At 37.9% G+C, this 25121-nt stretch overlaps 1 protein-coding gene across 1 annotated transcript; it reads left to right on the top strand.

Annotated features, from left to right (window-relative positions):
- The first annotated feature begins 18337 nt into the window (after window positions 1-18337).
- On the top strand, window positions 18338-20261 carry LOC129884163 (peroxidase 24-like). The gene is made up of 4 exons (XM_055958507.1): window positions 18338-18574; window positions 18727-18918; window positions 19033-19198; window positions 19670-20261. Exons 1-4 carry the CDS (start codon window positions 18338-18340, stop codon window positions 20074-20076), a joined length of 1002 nt encoding a protein of 333 aa, XP_055814482.1. The 3' UTR covers window positions 20077-20261.
- Window positions 20262-25121: the final 4860 nt, after the last annotated feature.

The following is a 25121-nucleotide window of genomic DNA, read 5'->3' as shown; positions in this document are numbered from 1 at the left end:
CATTCCGATTTTTCTACGAGTCTTGAAAATTGGTCCTATGTGGATATGTATACGATTTGACGTCTTATGAGATTGTGACCTTATTCTACGTTCTCTTAATATTATCTTTCGTTGATAGTCTCATCCTATAATAATTGTTCCTTCAAGGTGAGACAAAGCGACCGTGATTAATTCATAATATAATCGGAGGTTACCGACCTTCCGTCACTCCGATAGATACATGACTTTCGTTGAGCTCTCCTGCATGTTGTCTATATGTATATGTATATGTATATGTATATGTGGGATATGGGGAGGTGTATATGTGGCGCTATAGACGCATTCCCACCTGATCAGTTGGAGTAATTTTCATCCTGGACGCGGGATGCCCGGACGCGGGACATATGTGGGCACGCCGACGTTGTTCGGTGATATGACTTCTATTTTCTATGAATATGAACAAGAAATGTTTTTTTTATGATAAGACAAGCATGCATGGCATCTGGCCTAAAAGGGCACTCATATGTACAGGTTACTCTCTTAACTCACTATATGTCCATGATTCTACGATATGGTTATTCATACCTTATGTTCTTTATTATGATGATTTTTATGCCTTACGTACTCGGTACATTACTCGTACTGACGCCCCTTCTTGTGGATGCTGCATTTCATGCCACGCAGGTAGGCAGGCGGACGAGTTCGGTCCTTAGGAGCTCCACTAGCAGTACACCAAGAGTGCTCCAGTTGTTTCGGAGCTTCATTTTATCGGTACTAGTTCGTGTATATATTTGGGCACGGCAGAAACCGGCCCTCCTTGTGGTCATATGTATCATGTTTAGAGGCTCGTAGACAGATATGTAAAGCTAGATGTTTTGCAACTTTGCTCGTCGTTGTGTAATATGTTAGCAAAGTCTGTTGACGTATGGTTATAATTATGCTATTAACAATGGTATCTCTCATTCGGCCCACTCAGTAGTAAGAATAGGATACGTATAGTAGGTGCTCGGAATAACACTTTCGGGTACCCGTCGTGGCCCTGGTTGGGTCATGACAAAGTGGTATCAGAGCAGGCGGTCCTAGGGGTTGTCTACGAGCCGTGTCCAGTAGAGTCCTGATTATGGGTGTGAAGCGCGCCACACTTATAAACAGGGGGCTGCAGGGCATTTAGGAAATATGATCTTCTTTGTACTCTAGATCGTGCGATAAAGCTATGCTACTAGGTTTCTATGTCCTCCTCTTAATCCTGTGTTATGGTTTCAGTAATACCGGTAAAGAGGAAAGCTATGGCGGCCCTTATGGACAAGACGGTGGATGGGAGAAGAGTTCAGCGAGAGCCACCAGTGGAGGTAGAAGAAGGCGAGTCTAATAACGAAGCTTCTCCCCAGACTTCTCATGCTCTCCCCAGGTCGGCAGAGCAAGAAGGAGCCCCAGTTATAGCTCCAGTACCTCCAGTTCCACCGCCAATAGCTTCGGGCCAACAGATAACAGAGGCTATTCAGTTGCTAACCCAGTTAGTTGCCGCACAAGCTCAGCGGCAAGGTGAGGGCCATGGAGATAGGACGGTGAGTGCGAGAGCCCGAGATTTTATCAACCTAAAACCACCAGAATTTTATGGATCAAAAGTAGAGGAAGACCCGCAAGGTTTCATAGATGAGATGCTGAGAACACTGAGGATAATACATGCTTCAGATACCGAGTCAGTGGAGTTAGCTTCATATAGATTGCGGGATGTGGCAGTCCAATGGTATAATAATTGGATATCTTCGCGGGGAGAAAATGTGCCTCCCCCGGTCTGGCAGGAGTTCACTGAAGCATTCCTGCGACATTACTTACCACCGGAGATTCGACGGGCTCGAGCCGATATGTTCTTGAATCTTAAGCAAGGAAATATGAGCGTCCGGGAATATAACCTCCGTTTTAACTCCTTGGCTAGGTATGCCCCAGCCATGGTGGCTGATATGGGAGATTGTGTACATCGGTTTGTGAGTGGGTTGGGACCACATTTAGTTAAGGAGTGCTTGACGGCTTCACTCCAGGATGGGATGACTATTGCTCGTATCCAAGCCCACGCCCAAAACCTGGAGGAACAACACCAACCACAAAGAGGTGAACGTTATTCGGATGGAGGTTCTAGAAAAAAGGGCAGATTTGTCGAAACTAGAAGTGAGTACAGAGGGGGATAGGCACAACAACATTCTGGGTATTCAGGCCAATCAGCAGCCAGTGCACCTCCTCGATTTGCGGATAGAAGATTTGACCGTCCTACCTATTCAGGACCAGAACAGAGTTCTAGGGTTTCAAGGTCCCAGTATAGAGCTGATTTTAACAAGACAGGGCAACCCCCACTACGGTGTTCTCAGTGTGGCAGGTCGCACGTTGGGCGGTGCTACCTAGATACAGGTGCATGTTTTGCCTGTGGTCGGACTGACCATTTAATGCGTAATTTCCCACTAAGGTATGAAGGAGACAGAGCCCAGCCCGCCGGATCGGCAGTTGGTTCATCATCAACTATGCGCCCTCCAGGAAAGACTTTCCAGGCTTCAGAGAGCCGTGGCCAAGGCAGAGGAGGAGGGGCACCCAGCTCAGCCGGTCCTCCGCACCGTATATATGTATTGGCAGGACGACAGGATCCTGAACCTTCCTCGGATGCGACTACAGGTACACTACCGACATTTGTTTTTGTTTCTATGATAAGTATGTGGTAATTGATTTAGGTTCCACTTTATCGTATACCGCTCTCTGCATTGTTGAACATATTGGGAATTGGAAAGTCTAGGACAAAAGGTAGTCCTATACATAGGTGAAGGGTGAATATTGGGAATTAAGAAGGTTAAAATGGTAATTAAAGGGGAAAGATGCGTTGCGAGATTGTTTCGGAAGTTGTTAAGACCCTAACCTGCTCCAGATTACGTGATAAAGGTCGTGCGAGGGAGTGGAGGCAAATATATTGGTATTAAGACACCGAAATGCATTAAAGTTTCGAGGTTAAGTGTGCTAGGGTGAGAGAAATATTAGGATGGGTGACCCCCCGGGAAGTGGGCTGAAAATTTCATTGGTATTTGGAACAGAAAGAAAGTAGGTACATAGAGAGTAAGGAGCTTACAACTATAAAGAAGACCTCCCCGACGTATTATAATACACCATAAGGTCGGTGCAACATTCGGGGACGAATGTTCTAAAAGGGGGGAGGATGTTACATCTCGCACTTTTGCGCATTTGGAAAAAAACAATTTACTTGCAAGGAAAGAGGTTATGAGTTATTTTATTTAATACCGGTGTAATGTTAAAGAGAACGTTGAGGTGAAATTACGGAGGAAGGCCGAGGGAAAAATTTATGTGGAATTTTTGGGAAATTAGTTTGGGAATTACAAAAGTGAGATACATAAGTTTGGGCTACAAAGGAATAATGATAAAAGAGTTGAGGCCCAAATCAAGAAATGGCCCAAATTTTTGGAAATTGAGTTCATTAAGCAAGAAAGCCCATTACCCATTTACTATCTATTTATATATATTTCTAGTTTGCTAGAAACTTCAAGAAGTAGAAAAGTCTAAAAGATGACTTAGTAGTCATCTTGTTTTCTATTTCTAGAATTCTCAAGAAACTTGGAGAAAAGAGGGGGGGGGGGGAATAAGAGAGGAAAATTGGCATAGCTAGGGATTTTATCCCTTGAAATCTTGTTCCAAAATTAATTCTTCTAATATTCTAAGCAAGTTGAAGGCCCTAATCAACATAGAGGGATTGTTGGAACAAGAAGACTATTCATTCTTGCAAGGCACAATTCTAGCAAGTTGAAGAACTAAGTGGAAAAGGTAAGGTTTCAATTTTCTCTATATGTTCTGGATGGTTGGTATATGTTGTAGAGTGAAGAAATGGATGAAGTATATGAAAATAGGTATGTGGGTGTTGGTCGTGTATGTGATGTTGTGTGGAAAGAATAGATTAATTTTATGTAGTATGTGGTGGTTGTTGCAAGGTATAGGAATGGATGGAAACTTCATGAAAATATGCATATAGTTGTTGTGGCCGAATATGGGGGTGGTTTGGCAAGTTATGGTGAATTTATTCTATTTAGTATTTTAGTTATTGTTATGGATTCTATGTTGCTGAGAAAAGCTTAAGGATCCTTATAAAGTTATAGTAGTTGGAGACTTGTTTTAGAAGTTTGTAAATTTAATATGATGTTCTTGCATATATGGAAGCTAATATTGTTAGTATGATGTGGTTAGTGTGTAAATTATTGGGTTGTGGTAATTGAATTTGAAAGAAGGGGATTAGATTGTTATTGTTCTTATTGGAATTGGAAGGTCTTGGAGAAAGTAGTATATTGATTTGGTATGATTGTTGGTAAATTGGCCGAGTTAGATTCTCGGGGATGGTGTATTTACAGGGGAAGTGCTGTCGAAATTTCGGTAGACAAAATGTTAGTTTAGAATGAGGTTCTTGGATACCTATAGCTAATGTTGGCATTCATTAATCTTGTTATAGATTTTGGTAAAGCCAAGAGTTAAGTGGGATTGACTAAGGAAGCGGACAAGGTATGTAAAGCTAATCGTTCCTTCTTTTGGCATGTCTTTGGTATAAGTATGTAAGGCTTACCCTTTTCTTTCAAGGCATGATTCTGATGTTATGGTTTATAAGTGCTTCCATATTTTCTTTGTTTCCAAAAGTTAGGTGTCCATGGTCCCAAGGGAATGACTATTTGTTTTTTTTCTATAACCCGTCAATGTTTTCCAAAATGTCTATAGTTTCCCCAAAATAAAGGTTTACCCTTCTTTTTCTTGGCATGTTTTGACATAAATATATAGAGCTACTCTTTCTTTTTGGCATGATTTTTATGAAACAAGTATATGACATTTTATACAATTTCAAGAAAGTCTTATTCGTAGAGCCACTAGGATGGCCAATTTTCTTGAGTTACAAAGGATATTTTCTCGTGCTTAGATACGCGTATATGATTTCAAAAGTTTTATTTTGACATAATCCATGGTAATTTTCAAAAGGTACTTGACATGACTCTTATCTTGATTTTAAATCATAGCTCATTCCGATTTTTCTACGAGTCTTGAAAATTGGTCCTATGTGGATATGTATACGATTTGACGTCTTATGAGATTGTGACCTTATTCTACGTTCTCTTAATATTATCTTTCGTTGATAGTCTCATCCTATAATAATTGTTCCTTCAAGGTGAGACAAAGCGACCGTGATTAATTCATAATATAATCGGAGGTTACCGACCTTCCGTCACTCCGATAGATACATGACTTTCGTTGAGCTCTCCTGCATGCTGTCTATATGTATATGTATATGTATATGTGAGATATGGGGAGGTGTATATGTGGCGCTATAGACGCATTCCCACCTGATCAGTTGGAGTAATTTTCATCCTGGACGCGGGATGCCCGGACGCGGGACATATGTGGGCACGCCGACGTTGTTCGGTGATATGACTTCTATTTTCTATGAATATGAACAAGAAATGTTTTTTTTATGATAAGACAAGCATGCATGGCATCTGGCCTAAAAGGGAACTCATATGTACAGGTTACTCTCTTAACTCACTATATGTCCATGATTCTACGATATGGTTATTCATACCTTATGTTCTTTATTATGATGATTTTTATGCCTTACGTACTCGGTACATTACTCGTACTGACGTCCCTTCTTGTGGATGCTGCGTTTCATGCCACGCAGGTAGGCAGGCGGACGAGTTCGGTCCTTAGGAGCTCCACTAGCAGTACACCAAGAGCGCTCCAGTTGTTTCGGAGCTTCATTTTATCGGTACTAGTTCGTGTATATATTTGGGCACGGCAGAAACCGGCCCTCCTTGTGGTCATATGTATCATGTTTAGAGGCTCGTAGACAGATATGTAAAGCTGGATATTTTGCAACTTTGCTCGTCGTTGTGTAATATGTTAGAAAAGTCTGTTGACGTATGGTTATAATTATGCTATTAACAATGGTATCTCTCATTCGGCCCACTCAGTAGTAAGAATAGGATACGTATAGTAGGTTCTCGGAATAACACTTTCGGGTACCCGTCGCGACCCTGGTTGGGTCGTGACAAAGTGGTATCAGAGCAGGCGGTCCTAGGGGTTGTCTACGAGCCGTGTCCAGTAGAGTTCTGATTATGGGTGTGAATCGCGCCACACTTATAAACAGGGGGCTGCAGGGCATTTAGGAAATATGATCTTCTTTGTACTCTAGATCGTGCGATAAAGCTATGCTACTAGGTTTCTATGTCCTCCTCTTAATCCTGTGTTATGGTTTCAGTAATGCCGGTAAAGAGGAAAGCTATGGAGGCCCTTATGGACAAGACGGTGGATGGGAGAAGAGTTCAGCGAGAGCCACCAGTGGAGGTAGAAGAAGGCGAGTCTAATAACGAAGCTTCTCCCCAGACTTCTCATGCTCTCCCCAGGTCGGCAGAGCAAGAAGGAGCCCCAGTTATAGCTCCAGTACCTCCAGTTCCACCGCCAATAGCTTCGGGCCAACAGATAACAGAGGCTATTCAGTTGCTAACCCAGTTAGTTGCCGCACAAGCTCAGCGGCAAGGTGAGGGCCATGGAGATAGGACGGTGAGTGCGAGAGCCCGAGATTTTATCAACCTAAAACCACCAGAATTTTATGGATCAAAAGTAGAGGAAGACCCGCAAGGTTTCATAGATGAGATGCTGAGAACACTGAGGATAATACATGCTTCAGATACCGAGTCAGTGGAGTTAGCTTCATATAGATTGCGGGATGTGGCAGTCCAATGGTATAATAATTGGATATCTTCGCGGGGAGAAAATGTGCCTCCCCCGGTCTGTCAGGAGTTCACTGAAGCATTCCTGCGACATTACTTACCACCGGAGATTCGACGGGCTCGAGCCGATATGTTCTTGAATCTTAAGCAAGGAAATATGAGCGTCCGGGAATATAACCTCCGTTTTAACTCTTTGGCTAGGTATGCCCCAGCCATGGTGGCTGATATGGGAGATTGTGTACATCGGTTTGTGAGTGGGTTGGGACCACATTTAGTTAAGGAGTGCTTGACGGCTTCACTCCAGGATGGGATGACTATTGCTCGTATCCATGCCCACGCCCAAAACCTGGAGGAACAACACCAACCACAAAGAGGTGAACGTTATTCGGATGGAGGTTCTAGAAAAAAGGGCAGATTTGTCGAAACTAGAAGTGAGTACAGAGGGGGATAGGCACAACAACATTCTGGGTATTCAGGCCAATCAGCAGCCAGTGCACCTCCTCGATTTGCGGATAGAAGAATTGACCGTCCTACCTATTCAGGACCAGAACAGAGTTCTAAGGTTTCAAGGTCCCAGTATAGAGCTGATTTTAACAAGACAGGGCAACCCCCACTACGGTGTTCTCAGTGTGGCAGGTCGCACGTTGGGCGGTGCTACCTAGATACAGGTGCATGTTTTGCCTGTGGTCGGACTGACCATTTAATGCGTAATTGCCCACTAAGGTATGAAGGAGACAGAGCCCAGCCTGCCGGATCGGCAGTTGGTTCATCATCAACTGTGCGCCCTCCAGGAAAGACTTTCCAGGCTTCAGAGAGCCGTGGCCAAGGCAGAGGAGGAGGGGCACCCAGCTCAGCCGGTCCTCCGCACCGTATATATGTATTGGCAGGACGACAGGATCCTGAACCTTCCTCGGATGCGACTACAGGTACACTACCGACATTTGTTTTTGTTTCTATGATAAGTATGTGGTAATTGATTTAGGTTCCACTTTATTGTATACCGCTCTCTGCATTGTTGAACATATTGGGAATTGGAAAGTCTAGGACAAAAGGTAGTCCTATACATAGGTGAAGGGTGAATATTGGGAATTAAGAAGGTTAAAATGGTAATTAAAGGGGAAAGATGCGTTGCGAGATTGTTTCGGAAGTTGTTAAGACCCTAACCTGCTCCAGATTACGTGATAAAGGTCGTGCGAGGGAGTGGAGGCAAATATATTGGTATTAAGACACCGAAATGCATTAAAGTTTCGAGGTTAAGTGTGCTAGGGTGAGAGAAATATTAGGATGGGTGACCCCCCGGGAAGTGGGCTGAAAATTTCATTGGTATTTGGAACAGAAAGAAAGTAGGTACATAGAGAGTAAGGAGCTTACAACTATAAAGGAGACCTCCCCGACGTATTATAATACACCATAAGGTCGGTGCAACATTCGGGGACGAATGTTCTAAAAGGGGGGAGGATGTTACATCTCGCACTTTTGCGCATTTGGAAAAAAACAATTTACTTGCAAGGAAAGAGGTTATGAGTTATTTTATTTAATACCGGTGTAATGTTAAAGAGAACGTTGAGGTGAAATTACGGAGGAAGGCCGAAGGAAAAATTTATGTGGAATTTTTGGGAAATTAGTTTGGGAATTACAAAAGTGAGATACATAAGTTTGGGCTACAAAGGAATAATGATAAAAGAGTTGAGGCCCAAATCAAGAAATGGCCCAATTTTTTGGAAATTGAGTTCATTAAGCAAGAAAGCCCATTACCCATTTACTATCTATTTATATATATTTCTAGTTTGCTAGAAACTTCAAGAAGTAGAAAAGTCTAAAAGATGACTTAGTAGTCATCTTGTTTTCTATTTCTAGAATTCTCAAGAAACTTGGAGAAAAGAGGGGGGGGAAATAAGAGAGGAAAATTGGCATAGCTAGGGATTTTATCCCTTGAAATCTTGTTCCAAAATTAATTCTTCTAATATTCTAAGCAAGTTGAAGGCCCTAATCAACATAGAGGGATTGTTGGAACAAGAAGACTATTCATTCTTGCAAGGCACAATTCTAGCAAGTTGAAGAACTAAGTGGAAAAGGTAAGGTTTCAATTTTCTCTATATGTTATGGATGGTTGGTATATGTTGTAGAGTGAAGAAATGGATGAAGTATATGAAAATAGGTATGTGGGTGTTGGCCGTGTATGTGATGTTGTGTGGAAAGAATAGATTAATTTTATGTAGTATGTGGTGGTTGTTGCAAGGTATAGGAATGGATGGAAACTTCATGAAAATATGCATATAGTTGTTGTGGCCGAATATGGGGGTGGTTTGGCAAGTTATGGTGAATTGATTCTATTTAGTATTTTAGTTATTGTTATGGATTCTATGTTGCTGAGAAAAGCTTAAGGATCCTTATAAAGTTATAGTAGTTGGAGACTTGTTTTAGAAGTTTGTAAATTTAATATGATGTTCTTGCATATATGGAAGCTAATATTGTTAGTATGATGTGGTTAGTGTGTAAATTATTGGGTTGTGGTAATTTAATTTGAAAGAAGGGGATTAGATTGTTATTGTTCTTATTGGAATTGGAAGGTCTTGGAGAAAGTAGTATATTGATTTGGTATGATTGTTGGTAAATTGGCCGAGTTAGATTCTCGGGGATGGTGTATTTACAGGGGAAGTGCTGTCGAAATTTCGGTAGACAAAATGTTAGTTTAGAATGAGGTTCTTGGATACCTATAGCTAATGTTGGCATTCATTAATCTTGTTATAGATTTTGGAAAAGCCAAGAGTTAAGTGGGATTGACTAAGGAAGCGGACAAGGTATGTAAAGCTAATCGTTCCTTCTTTTGGCATGTCTTTGGTATAAGTATGTAAGGCTTACCCTTTTCTTTCAAGGCATGATTCCGATGTTATGGTTTATAAGTGCTTCCATATTTTCTTTGTTTCCAAAAGTTAGGTGTCAATGGTCCCAAGGGAATGACTATTTGTTTTTTTTCTATAACCCGTCAATGTTTTCCAAAATGTCTATAGTTTCCCCAAAATAAAGGTTTACCCTTCTTTTTCTTGGCATGTTTTGACATAAATATATAGAGCTACTCTTTCTTTTTGGCATGATTTTTATGAAACAAGTATATGACATTTTATACAATTTCAAGAAAGTCTTATTCGTAGAGCCACTAGGATGGCCAATTTTCTTGAGTTTCCAAAGGATATTTTCTCGTGCTTAGATACGCGTATATGATTTCAAAAGTTTTATTTTGACATAATCCATGGTAATTTTCAAAAGGTACTTGACATGACTCTTATCTTGATTTTGAATCATAGCTCATTCCGATTTTTCTACGAGTCTTGAAAATTGGTCCTATGTGGATATGTATACGATTTGACGTCTTATGAGATTGTGACCTTATTCTACGTTCTCTTAATATTATCTTTCGTTGATAGTCTCATCCTATAATAATTGTTCCTTCAAGGTGAGACAAAGCGACCGTGATTAATTCATAATATAATCGGAGGTTACCGACCTTCCGTCACTCCGATAGATACATGACTTTCGTTGAGCTCTCCTGCATGCTGTCTATATGTATATGTATATGTATATGTGGGATATGGGGAGGTGTATATGTGGCGCTATAGACGCATTCCCACCTGATCAGTTGGAGTAATTTTCATCCTGGACGCGGGATGCCCGGACGCGGGACATATGTGGGCACGCCGACGTTGTTCGGTGATATGACTTCTATTTTCTATGAATATGAACAAGAAATGTTTTTTTTATGATAAGACAAGCATGCATGGCATCTGGCCTAAAAGGGCACTCATATGTACAGGTTACTCTCTTAACTCACTATATGTCCATGATTCTACGATATGGTTATTCATACCTTATGTTCTTTATTATGATGATTTTTATGCCTTACGTACTCGGTACATTACTCGTACTGACGTCCCTTCTTGTGGACGCTGCATTTCATGCCACGCAGGTAGGCAGGCGGACGAGTTCGGTCCTTAGGAGCTCCACTAGCAGTACACCAAGAGCGCTCCAGTTGTTTCAGAGCTTCATTTTATCGGTACTAGTTCGTGTATATATTTGGGCACGGCAGAAACCGGCCCTCCTTATGGTCATATGTATCTTGTTTAGAGGCTCGTAGACAGATATGTAAAGCTAGATGTTTTGCAACTTTGCTCGTCGTTGTGTAATATGTTAGCAAAGTCTGTTGACGTATGGTTATAATTATGCTATTAACAATGGTATCTCTCATTCGTCCCACTTAGTAGTAAGAATAGGATACGTATAGTAGGTGCTCGGAATAACACTTTCGGGTACCCGTCGCGGCCCTGGTTGGGTCGTGACAGTTGTTTTCTATCGTAGGTAATGTGCGGGACGAGATGTGAAGATGGTCATTTGGAGTAGACTTTTGGAGCCCTTGTGAAGATCACATATGCATATGCATCTAGTTTTATAAATATTTTGGGGACTTGTACAGGATACATGTGGCACTTATGTGTGATATTTTGAAGGCTTGTGAAAACAAAACCATATGCTTGTAACTTGAACTGGGTGACTAGTTTTACTATTTTTAGATTGTGCTTTTAACTTAAGTCATGCCATGTACTGGGTTTATACTTTGACTTGTCATTATGCACAAAAAAAATAATAGTTTTGTGATAATTACTAGTTGGAGTTTTATGTATTTTATGGACCCGCATTGGTGTTGAATTGAAAATAAAATTTCAAAATAAGTGTTCTAAATGTGTTGACTATTTGAGATTATAAAAAAAAATCTGTCTTTTGCTTCGTAAATGGCATCCTCCCAAAGGGGATGCTACATATGTTATAAGGTTGGAGTAATCTAGACTCGTATCCAAATCAGTATTCGATACTACTCCCAAATAACTTTACTTTGCTCATATATGAAGTGAGTGTACGTACTCAATTTAACTCTTTTAGTCTCTTTTGGACTTAGCTCAAACTTAACTTTGCTTAACTAATTTTTTCTCTTTAAGATAGGTAAAATTACATCTCAATAATGCATTTAAAAGCATAATTTAACTTCTCAATTCAATCACAAAATAGATGCTTAAATGTAATAGAACTCAACTCATTTATATATAAAATACTCATGCTCAAAATAAATATTAAGAGACTTCTTTCAACTTAACTTAACTCATGCTCAAACTCTTCTTGATTTAATGAGGTAAATAATCATTCTTTACATTAAATAGTGCATAAAATATTAAATGTAAAAATCAACCAGGGTTCATGTGAATGCAACCATGAATCCATAATCTCAAAGACTCAAATCATCAAAGTATAATCAATTATACATACTAGAATTCAGTAAGTAATAATATTGATACTCAAGAATTCAATTTATTGGAATTTAAACTCGAACTCAAAGCTTAACTTAACTGTATGAAGATGTAATGCACGAGGACGAACTTAGTCCAATATTATGATAGCCTTACATCCCTAGAACGAAGTTTATCTAAGCGAAAATCAAAGACCTGGCTTGAAACTATTGAACCCTATCTCTTTTCTTTCTCTCCAATTCTTGCTCTCAAAAATTTCCAAATGTTAATAAGAGAAAAAACCCATTGGGTACTGATAAGAGACTAAATTTAGTCTCAAAATGACTTGGGTTAAATTTGAAAAAGATGGAGAAAGGACTAGAATGTCCCTCATTAAACTTGGTCACTACGGGTGCCTTTCTACGGACTGTCAAAACTCTTACGGACTGTAGTAGGTCACTCGTAGGAACTATGGTCCAAAATAAGGACCTACTGGAATTTGGATGTTGGGCCTACGACCACCCTTTTACAGGTCGTAGACCTTGAGGTGGGTCATAGGAACCAGTTCATAGAAAGTTAGGCCTTTACTTGGTTTTCTGAAGTTGGACCTATAAACCCATTCTACAGGTTGTAGGACTATATACAGGTCATCCTGTTAACTTGTTCTGCATACAAGAATTTTAAGGTCTCTGATCTACATCTACAGTTCGTAGGAACTCCTATGAGCGGTGGAAGCCAATCTTAGGATGGATTAAATAAACTCATATTTTCTCTAAGTGGTTGGGGTGACCTACGAATGAGAACCTACGACTCGTAGGTACTCCTACGGATCGTAGGTACCACTCATGGGCACTAGCCAATCTACTTTTCTTTAATTTTCTCAGGTTTTATCTTGGTCCTTACACTTTGATCTAGGCAAGACCAGATGCTATAGATTCACCCAGTGAGAAAACTGTGCCTGAATGCTCTCCTACTCTAGACCTAAATGCTTCACATGAATCTACTCCTGATGGGTCTGTACAGTCGAAGATTCAACCTGAAAGTGAATCCCCTATATCTCCATCTCAACTTGGTTCTACCCTTTATGTTTTATCTAAACATCTTTTTGAAGGCGACTTACCAGAGGGTAAAAATACTGAATCAAACATTCTTGCTGCCAGTGAGGAGTTAGTTGTGGAAAATCAGTTGATTATTCTTGCTTACATATATTCTGAAGTCCTACTTATGTTATGTACAACACTAAAAAAATTGAAGTTGGATTCGAAATCTAGGGAATGCATTTTCTTTGGGTAAGCTGATGAAGATAAGAGGTATTGCTTTTGGGATCCTATTACCCGTAAGGTGGTAATCAGCAGGGATGATGTGTTTGTTGAAAATAAGATACAAGCAAAAGAAGGTAGCACTTCGAAAGAAAAATTAGAGACTACTATAGTTGAAGTTGAAGAAATAGAAGAAGCTCCAGTTTCTTCTGAGGCAGCGCTAGAAAATGAAGAACAAGAGCAAGCTGAGATCAAAACTCCTCATGTTTGATGGTCAACTAGGGAGAGAAGAGAATCAGCTTGACACTCAAATTATTCTATGGAGGGTAATGTTGCATACTGTCTATTAACAAAGGATGGAGAGCCTTCAACTTTTCATGAGGCTATGAAAGGCCAAAAATTATTCTCTATGGATGGAAGTAATGCCAGAAGAAATTGAAGCTCTTCATAAAAATAAAACATGGGAACTTGTTCAATTTCCACAAGAAAGGAAGGCCATTGGAAACAAATGGGTTTACAAGATCAAACGCAATGGTAATGATCAACTGGAGAAGTATCATGCAAGATTGGTGGTGAAAGGATTCACTCAGAAAGAAGGTATAGATTTCAATGAGATATTTTCTCCGATGGTTTGACTCATAATAATTTGAGTGGTCCTGGAGATGTGTGCTACATTTGTACTTGGAGCAGTTAGATGTGAAAACAGCATTTCTTCATGGAGAGCTTGAAGAAGAAATTTACATGCTCCAACCAAAAGGTTTTGAAGAACAGGGAAAAGAGAACTTGGTTTGCAGGTTGAACAAATCTCTATACGGTCTCAAACAGGCGCCGAGATGTTGGTATAAGAGATTTGATTCCTTTATTATAAGCCTTGGATACAACAGACATAGTTCAGATCCTTGTGTTTATTACAAGAGATTTGGTGATGACGATTTTGTTATTTTGCTGTTGTATGTTGATGACATGTTGGTAGCAGGCCCCAACAAAGATCGTCTCATAAAATTTAAAGGCACAGTTGGCTAGGGAGTTTGAAATGAAGGACTTGGACCAACAAACAAGATTCTACAGATGCAAATTCACCGAGATAGAAATAATAAAAAGATTTGGATTTCTCAAAAGAACTACTTGAAGAAAATCTTGTGATGCTTCAAGATGCAAGACTGTAAGTCAATTTCTACCCCATTTCCTATTAATTTCAAGTAATCCTCAAGAATGAGTTCTAGCAATGAAGTAGAGAAGATGGAGATGTCTCGAGTACCATATGCATCAGTAATAGAAAGTTTAATGTTCGCCATGATATGTACAAGACCTGACATTGCACAAGCAGTGGGAGTGGTTAGTTGATACATGGCTAATCCTGGTAGAGAGCATTGGAATACTGTTAAGAGGATCCTGAGATATGACAAGGGTACCTCAAATGTTATAATGTGTTATGGAGGATCAGACTTTACTGTTAAAGGTTATGTTGATTCAGATTATGCAGGTGATCTTGATAAAAGAAAGTCCACCACAGGTTATGTGTTTACTTTTGCTGGAGGAGCTGTAAGCTGGGTTTCAAAACTGCAATCTATCGTGGCTACATCTATGACGAAAGCAGAATATATAGTAGCTACACAAGCTAGCAAAGAGGCAATATGGATGCAAATGTTACTGGAGGAGCTTGGGCACAAACAGGAGAATGTTGCTCTATTTTGTAACAGTCAGAGCGTTTTGCATCTTGCAAAGAATCCGGCATTTCATTCAAAGACAAAACACATATGATTTTAGTATCACTTTGTTCGTGAGAAGGTGGAAGAAGGCAGTGTGGATATTCAGAAAATTCACACTAATGACAACCTAGCAGATATGTTTACGAAGCCGATCAATAGTAACAAGTTTATATGGTGTCGATGTTCTGTTGGCCTAGCAGAAATGTAATATTGCAGTAATTGGGTAGAAAGGATGGTGTGAAGATTTATAGCCTGTTTGGATTGACTTATTTTTAAGTAGCTTATAAGTTGAAAACTGCTTATAAGTTTAAAAAAAAGTAGGTGCAGACCAACTTTTTTTTTGACTTATAAGCTATTTTTCAACTTATAAACTACTTAAAATAAGTTCATTCAAATAAACTCAACTATTTATTGGGGCTTATTTTACGCACAAAATGACTTTAAGTTGGTCAGTCAAACACTTAAAAAAAGTTGAAAACGGCTTATAAGCCAATCCAAACGGCCTCTTAATTGATTCTCAATTAAATATTCAAGTGTGAGAATGCAAGATAGTCAAATATTACAAAACGCATTTTGAACGCGTAGTCAAAAAAGGAAACAAAATGCGTAGTCAAAAAGGGAACAAAGTGCATTTTGAATGCGTAGTCAAAAAGGGAGGTGCAATACGCGAATTTTACGCGTTTCTAGTTTTCTATAAATAGAGGGTCTCTTGCCCTCATTTAGATTATCTCACAAAATACAATCCAAAAGAGTAAGAATACAAAGAGAGTTATACACCAAGATAAATATTGTAGTCTTGAGTGTCATCTTTAGTGAGTTGTCCCTTTTACAAGAGAGAAGTGTTAATTGTTGTTTTCTCCTTGTATTTGAGAGCAGTGTACTCCCATATTATCATAGTAAGATCCTTTTACCCCGTGATTTTTACCCCCTATCTGTTTGAGAGGTTTTCACGTAAAATTCTCGTGTCCAATTTATTTTCATTATTTATTATCATATCAAACTTTAGTTGTAGTGCTTCCACCCAACAATATGATTGAATGATGATATGATGAATCTCATAAGTGAATCACAAAGGGCTACTCTAAAATAATTATTAGGGCTACGGATTTAATGAATTAATATTTTGAAATGTTTAATTGATTATTTTGGAGACTTTTTGGAAGCGCATATAAAATTCGGGGTCTAGACAATTGCTTAAGGCTCAATTAAGGTGAGGAGAGAGAGAATCTGAATCTATTTCAAACACGATGCAAACTCTCCCAATATGGTACAGTCCAAAACTCCAACCAAACAATCTCCAATCGTTTCAAAATATTCCCCTCAAAATCTCTAGTATTTTATCTTTAAAATGCATAAAATATATCTATAACTACTTTGTAATTATGACCATCACATCATTCAGGACTAGATTTTTGAGATAGCTACGTCGGTGATTTTTTATTTTTTTTAATTTGGGGTGACACTGAATCACGTTAATTTGTAGTTTAGTGCATGTATAAAAACCAAAGATATAATATTCTGTTTTGGGTTTGTTGGGGGATAAAAGTATAATATAGTATCTGAGAGTTGAAAGTCAAAATGTGTTGAATTTTAGATTACGTAGCATTTACACTACTATTTTGCATCAATAACCGAGTCGATCTGTATTGGCAATACATGCCAACCATGCTACAGTTGGATTTAACATACGCGTAATCTAAGATTAATTTATCATCTTTATTTGGTTAATTTTGTTTAAAAGTAAATAGAAATGAAAAACTAGTTACTTTCTCGTCAAGCATTAAGAATGGTAATATTAAAGTATATATTTAAAAAAATTGAAAAATTCACTTACCTACCGCTTATTATTTCGAGATCCGTGAACTCTCTTAAATACTCCTAAATTAATTATTTTAAGATATTGTAATTTTTAATGCTAGTTAAAACCACTAGCTAGATCAATCTTGATTCCTTGGTTCTTTGACTTGATATTCAGCCACTATGCTTTGCTAGTCATAGATAATAATACAAAAACGATTAGACTAGTTCTTCAGTGAAAGTTTTATCTAATTTAGACTAGTCAAACAAAATAAATAATATATCAAGATAAAAAACTCCAATTGACTTTTTAAGCTAATTATTTTAGCCATTATTTTGACATAATACATAAATAAGATCCATAACTTGGTTTCAAATTATAACTTTGACCTTTAACTTTGACAGTAAATAAATAGGCACTTTAACTATCCAACACTTAAACAACACTCGAATATTGCAACCCAAACATATGATACACAAACGCTCTGATGTGGATTACTGAGCCACTCAGTGACTGCCACTTAATTAAAATAAGTACAAGTGGATTTTAAAAATAACCTTTCACTTTGACAGTGAACAAGTAGGCTCTTTAACTATCCAATACTTAAACAAAAAAACACTTGAATATTGCCTTCATTTTTACCCCTGACGCATGTAACTTGGGTGTTTTTCACGCATTTTGCCAGGTAGAATTTGAGTGGTTTTTTGTTCAAGTGTTGGATAGTTTAAGTGTTAATTTGTGCACTATCATAGTTAAAGATCAAACTTATAATTCGAAGCCAAGTTAAGAGTCCAATTTATGTATTATGCCCGTTATTTTTCTGGAAATCATTGTCTGGATGGACTTATCACGTTGTTCGTGGAAAGATCATGCAACTGCATTACCGTACCATACAATACTAAAAAAAATATAAGAGTGAACTACAAGGAATTGACAAGTTCTTAGCTACACACGAGAATGAGAAGACATGTTTGTATTTTCTATTAGGACAGGGTTTAAATCTTCTATCTTAACCGTGAAAGACAGAGAGCTCACCAAGTGACTTAGCCTTTAATTTTCTTTATTATCTTTAATAACAAGTTTTTATAATCATACAAATGTTATGACATGTATTAGTTTACAATTTTGTTTTTTGAAAAAATCTCATGTCTGATTAAATTGAATAAGTTCACAACAAATTAAAATGGAGCGAGCTATTACTAGTGTACACTAAGCTCAACGTACTGATCATATGGTGCACCAAGTACACTACGCTCCTTGTCCATCCAAATATAAAATAGTTTCTTTGATGATAATTATACTAATAAATAAATAAATAAAAGCACTAGTGTATATTTTGGGAGACTTTTGAGAAGATAAAGTCGATACGGCCCACAAACTAAGGCCAATTTAAGTAAGAAATTATTTTTATATATCTTCCCACTAGGTATCACCCCTTGTATCTTTGACTATAAAAGGAAACTCTTCTTGAGGATAAAGCCATTGTGCCTTAATCAGTTTGCTTTTTCATCATCTTAATTGTTCTTAGGCTTAAGTCCTCCACTTAATTCCTAGCTAAGAAAAGAAAATGAGAACTCATTTAGCACTAAGTTGTCTTGTTTTTCTGTGTCTTGTTTTTCTGTGTCTTGTTCTTGGTGGAGTTGCTGGGGGTGCAGGAAAGGTACCACGTAAGAACTTCTATAAGAGAACTAGTTGTCCAAATGCTGAACAACTTATTAGAGATATCACTTGGAGCAAAGCTAGAAATGACGCTACCTTGGGTGCTAAATTGCTTCGAGTCCACTACCATGATTGTTTCGTTAGGGTATGTATACCAATTAGAATTACTATCATGCACGTACATTATCTAGTAATAGGATTTAACTTATATGCACTGATACTGAATATATATATATATATATATTTACTAGTCACATGTTACGTTAATTAATGTCCCGACATTATGTAAATTTGTAGGGGTGTGACGCATCCATATTGCTGGATAAAGTGGGAACGGATGATTCTGAGAAGGAGGCTAGGCCAAATCTCTCTTTGGGTGGTTTCGATGTAATTGATGATATCAAGCGACAAGTTGAGGCTAAATGTCCTGGCATTGTTTCTTGTGCTGACATTTTAGCTTTAGCTGCTCGTGATGCTGTTTCTTTTCCCGTAAGTAATATAATAAGTCTACGTATTTAAAAGAAGATTCAAGAAATTAATAATTTATGCTGACATTATAAAGAATATAAAAATGATCTACTCTAATTAAGTCATTGTATGCAGTTTAAAACTTTAATGTGGGAAGTGGAGACGGGAAGAAAAGATGGAAATGTTTCCCTTGCAAGTGAAGTGAACGGAAACTTACCTTCACCATTCTCAGATTTTGCAACCCTTAAGCAAATCTTTGCAAACAAACGCCTAAATGTGGATGATCTCGTTGCACTATCAGGTAAAGAAAAGATGAATTTAACTTTAAATATATTTCTTATTTTCTCAGATGATTTATTGGACAAATTTCACTACTTTTTTTTAGATCACAAGTTTCAAAAGTTTTTGTAAAATAAATTGGGACATGCTGAAAACTTAATTATGTTATTAAAAGACTATTCTACCAATAACAACTTACGTTTTCAAATGAGATATAGATTGAGATTTTGAATTTGATTCTTATTACGATCCATTGTTAAAAAAAAATCAAGTCCTCACGCGAGGAGACAAAATTGATCAAGACGTAATTAAATAATTTAAAGTGTATTCTTTCTAACAAATTTAGCTTTTATATGAGATGATTACGTAATTCAACAAGACTGGGAGGTTGGAGTGGGGGTGGGAGTGGGAGGGTAGTGTATTTATGTACACTGTCAATGTATATAAGTTAAATCCATGAATAATAATATACTTCATCCATGCATTCTTGTAGGTGCTCACACAATTGGTGTTGCTCATTGTGGAGCATTCTCAAGAAGACTCTTTAATTTCACTGGCAAAGGTGACATGGATCCATCTCTCAATGCTACTTATGCTGAATCATTGAAGAAATTGTGCCCAAATCCAGCCAATCCAGCTACTACTGTGGAAATGGACCCTTTGAGCTCAACTTCATTTGATAGCAATTATTTCAACATCCTTATTAATCAGAAGAAAGGGTTGTTCCAATCTGATGCAGCCCTTCTCAATGACAAAAAATCAGTAATTGTCATCAAGAAATTGCAAAAAGATAGGGTTTTCTTTTCTGAGTTTGCAAGATCCATGCAGAAAATGGGAGCCATTCAAGTTCTCGCAGGAAATGCTGGAGAAATCAGAAAGAATTGCCGCGTCAAAAACTAATTCTAGAAAAATAAAAACTATGAATTTATCATTATGTTGTCTCAAAAGTGTACAACGTGTATCTCTTTTATTCATTATATTTCTTTAAGTTTTTGTAATTGTACTTGTGGTGTACCAAATTAGTTAGCTTCATGTAAGTTAATTTGTATTGTTATTGTTCGAACAAGAAAATTCTGGCAATAAATTAATTAGTAATATGTTCAACTCTTTCATGTATTATTTAATGATCGTCGACAAATTTCAAAGTCCAACTTGACTACATGCAAGCGAGAGGAAGCTGTTGTAAGGCTTTTTAGGAAGTTGCTCGCAAGTTATCTGCTTGAGCTACTTACCAGCTATTTACTTTTTTTTGGGTGAAAAGGAGATACTTATATTTACTTAATATGCATTAGTACATGGGAGCGACATAGTAATACGCCTGTTAGTAATGTTCTGGGGAGGAGGTAAGCTGGAGTTAATACTATTACATACATCATTAGCAAAATAAGTCTTCAGGAGCTTGCAAAAGGGTATTCCTACTTTGTCTGCTTCTAGTTTATCGGATATAAATAATGGTGGAACTTTCAAACACAAAAAAGAGTTATCTTGAGCCAACCGTGATCCTTCCCTTGGTAGGGCGTCTGTCACTCTATTGATCTCTCTAAAGCAGTGGTGTATCGTCTCCCCAGCCGCCTAAGAAGGTCCCTGCAATCATGTAAAATGTTCGAGTAAGATGGATGGTCATTGTTAAGGAGGTTAATGTTCTCCTTACAGTCAACACTGATTTCCAGAGGCATCAGATCGTTCTTGCTTGCTACTGTCAATTTTAGTCCCTGCTAAGAGGCTATCAATTCGGTTTGAATGGTGTTAGTGATCTGAAGTTTGCTCATGTATCTTACAGCCCATTCACCTTTCTCATTCCTAATTACTCCCCCCGTTCCTCCATTACCTTGATTACTAGTAGACGAACTATCATGATTTAGTTTAAAGCCCTTACCGGTGGTTCCCATATGCAATAAGATATTTTAGTTTTGTTGTTTCTGTTGCAATTTGTGAGGGCAAAAAATTATGTGGAGTGGTCAAGAGTCTTTTTAATGTTGATTTTGGCGTGGGTATTGTTATGATAATTTTCGTTTCTTTTTAGCCAAATGTTCCACATAAAAAAAGGAAACATCTCTTTCCAATTTACAGTATTGCTTTTGAGGGGTATACTGAGGTTTTTGAGTAGGGTTAGCCATCTGGCTTCACGGTGGTTTAGAAATTGCTTTATGTAGTAGATCACCCCTAATTCCGTCCACGGCTCTCTCACTGAGTAAAATTCGAGAAATATATGTTGGATGGCTTCCGATAGCTAGCTTGCATAGGTGGCATAGGTTATTGATGCTTATGCCTATAGGATGTAGCTAATTTTGTGTTGGAATTCGTTCATGTTGGCATAGCCAAAGAAAGTACTTTATTTTGTTAGGGCAGTAAAGAGACCATATCTAATAAACGTAGTTGGGCTGTTATTAATTGAGTTCTTAGTTAAAAACTTGTATAACAAGGAGGTTGTTAATGTTCCTTGGGGTCTTGGTCCCCAGATGATAGCGTATTTTTTACAAGGGTCATGTGATAGAGAGGTGTTGTTCAATAATAGAGTGATATGTTTTGGTATATTGAAAGATATAGTTAGCAATAATCGCTTAAACCATTGGCTTTGAGGACGTTACATACTTATTTGTAAAACCACCTATATTGAGGAGTCCCTGGATCATGGTTCTAAGAGTTTTTCCATTTGGTAGCTAGGTATACAACCAAAAGGATGCAGATTAGCCATTTCCCAGTACCCATGCCATCCCTTTTTTGCAAATTTTCCAACCTAGAAGTAGATTTTTCTAGGTCCTGCTAAGCAGCTTGACTATGGGCATCTAGTGTCCTGGTTTTAGAATATTTGTTCATTAAGGTTGCAGCCCAAATTGACTTAGGATTTTTAAAGGCTTTCCATGCTAGTTTTGCTAAGAGTGTTGTATTTTTAACGTTAGTTCTGTGTGCTTCCAACCCTCTTCTAGTTTTATCTAGTGTAACTAGATCTCATTTGATCATATGTAGCTTTCTCTTTTCATTGGTTGTACTCCAAATGAAATTACGTTGTATTTGGTCTATTTTGGTGGTGATGCTACTATGGAGTTTTGTAATTGCATTTTGTGTGTAGGAATATTATTTAGGCAGGACTTAGCTAGTTCTCCCTGCGATATTAAGGAATTTTATCTTCCGTCTTGCTATTTTTGTCCTCATGTTGTCTATAATGAATCGGAAGTCATTATTGGTGGTTCTTTCTCTAGTGATTAGGAATCCTAAGTATTTATCAAAATGACTCCCTTTTTTAATTTATGGTTTTGTTGAAATAGTTTTACTTAGGAGCTCCGTACAATTATCAGAGAAGATTAGTTTAGATTTGTTGGCATTAACCATTTGTCCGAAGGATTCACAAAAGTTTTTCAAAGCTTTTGCAATACATTTATAGTTGGCCATGTTTTCTCTATGATAACGCTCAATTATACTTCTCGAAAAAAACATAGACGATCGTTAGTAATATATTTACCAACTAAGAGTTGGTGTCGATTCCATAGGGAATAGGTTGAAACAGTTCTATTAGCTAACCCATCTCAGTTGTAATTAGGGGGTTTTGGTTTTGATTTGAGAACAAGTAAGAATGTAGTGACAAGTAGACAAGAGTTAGTTTGTAAACAATATGAAGACTAGGCTAGGGTTATGATCTACATGACTTATAACCTAATAGACAACTCATATTCATGATATCGATTAATGTATTGCATACAAAATTGGCGAGTTAGGTAACATCTAATTCACCTCCCGGTCCTTCTTAGGCGTATCTCATTCATCTCCTCCCGGTCTCAGAATATATGCTTTACTAACCCTCACCCTAGATCTCAGAGTACTATCTCCTCCCGGTTTCAAGAAACTTAGATGAAGTTTTGTTCCTCTGAATTTTTGTTGTGATAATCTTTTCCTAATCACTACCTCCCTCCTAGGCAAGCAATAAAAACGTGCAAGTTCTCAATGCATTCACTCACTAAGAAAGACTTTTGAATGAAGAAAATCACAATACATACAAAAACAAATTATAAAAATTAATCCTAGTTTGCCTACCTAGTTATGTCGTCATAATTTTCACAACCCTGGTTGTGGGATTAGCCTTAGATAATTATAATGAATAACACAACAAAAGATGAAGAAATCAAGTGTATAAAGCTTTTTAAATATCAATAAATCAAACTTACAATTGAGGATTTAAGCCTTGATTCAAAACACCAAACAACGATCAGAAGAAACCAAGTATTCTCGCTTCTTACAAATCTGTTCAGGCATGTATATGATGGAGAAAATCTCTCAAAAATAATGTTTTAAGTCGTGCAATATAGCTTCAATAACATTGGAAAAGTATACCTTAAAATTATAACAAGGTGGTGTATTTATAGAAGTTCAAACCTAGTCCTAAATGAACTAGGAAGATCTTGTTGGGCTTCAATTAGTCACTGGAAGGCACTCATCACGGCCAGTGATGAGCATCACGACTCGTGGTGATGCCTCATGGTCCTATCCTTGGCTATTAATTGTTGGCTATCCCACCACAACACCTACCACGACTAGTGGTGAGCATCATGGCTCGTGGTGGTGTCTCTTGGTGATTGCCTTGGTTATTTTGTTGGTTGCCTTGGCTCCTGGTTGTTGAACACCTTCCCATACGGGGCGTGGTGTGCACCACAACCCTTAAAGGGGCTTGTGGTGTGTTGCGTTAGCCATTTTGTGGCTGCCTTTTCCTAGATGGTTCCCTTCACGCCTAAAGACCATTGCCCGTCAAGTGCACCACAAGTCGTGGTGAGGCTTGTGGTGTTTGCTCCTTGGCCAAACTTCCTTGTTTATGCTTCTACATGTCTAGTACAAAACTTCTCAATCCATCTTAGCCCAAGTCTTAGCATGTTTCCACAAAATTCATTCCAATTGCAATTAACTCAAGCATGCTTCAATCCTTGAAAACTAAACGAAAATGCATATCAAACTAACAAAACACGCTTGAGAACTTATAATAACTCTATATCTTTTGGAGACACATCAACACTCTCAACTTAAAATAGTTGCTTGTCCTCAAGCAATAATACAACATAAAACCAAACAACGCGCAAATACAAATACTTCATAGGAAATATATAGCAGCCCTGCAACATAAACCACATACCCAACTTCACTTATGCAATACATTCATGCTCTAACCAACTCGCAAGGATTACTTCATACATCGTACTATTCATAGCTAAGTAAATTAATGCAAACAGTCATGTACTAGTCAATATAGTAACTAAACAACACCTGCAGAGTGCCCCCACCATAAAGAAGTCTCTCACACAGTGTATAAAGGATAAACAGAGACTGGAACAAAACTACTCGCACTCTCAACAGAAGCTCAAACAATGGAAAGTATAAACCATAGGCTTGCCCTTATTTTCAACAGTTCAACTCTTAAACAATCTTATTAGGATCAAAATAGGAATTTTTAGGCTTGCAACGTAGGCTTGGACTTAGGTAGGATACATAGGGATGTCAACTGGGGTCGGGTGGCTCAATTTTTGGCCCCTAAGGTCGTCCATTAAGGGCAAGGGGCGGGATGGACTGGACCAGACCGAGTATCGGCCCAATATAAAAAAAATTGGGCCGATCCGGTCTTTTTTTGGCCTGGACCGAGAAAAGGCCGTTTGGGCCAACGACCATTTCTGAAAATTAACCAAAAATTATAATTTTTTTAAATAATAATTTATTAATTAATTTTTTTTTCTATAAATACCTACAACATTTAATCATTTTTTTTCCACCAACAATCATCTAATTCTCTCAATTCTCTCTCAATTTCTCAATTCTCTCTTGTAGTGATATCAATCTTTTATTATTTTTTACAATTAACAACATCAAGTGGAAGTTTTCAACTTTCAAGTATTCAACATTTCATCAATTTTACTATTCTTTGTTTGATTTCGATAATTTAGTATAATCGTTCCTTCTATTGCTTTTAT

The sequence above is a fragment of the Solanum dulcamara genome, chromosome 4 (assembly GCF_947179165.1).
Source record: "Solanum dulcamara chromosome 4, daSolDulc1.2, whole genome shotgun sequence".
NCBI classification, from domain to species: Eukaryota; Viridiplantae; Streptophyta; class Magnoliopsida; order Solanales; family Solanaceae; genus Solanum; species Solanum dulcamara.
This window is presented reverse-complemented; position numbering and strand designations above follow the sequence as displayed.

What these genes read in the sequence shown, in the direction of transcription:
- LOC129884163 (XM_055958507.1), top strand. Translation starts at nt 18,338, where the DNA reads ATGAGAACTCATTTAGCACTAAGTTGTCTTGTTTTTCTGTGTCTTGTT. An exon ending in ACCATGATTGTTTCGTTAGG is followed by an intron (nt 18,575 to 18,726) that starts GTATGTATACCA and finishes GTAAATTTGTAG; the next exon opens with GGGTGTGACGCATCCATATT. An exon ending in GTGATGCTGTTTCTTTTCCC is followed by an intron (nt 18,919 to 19,032) that starts GTAAGTAATATA and finishes CATTGTATGCAG; the next exon opens with TTTAAAACTTTAATGTGGGA.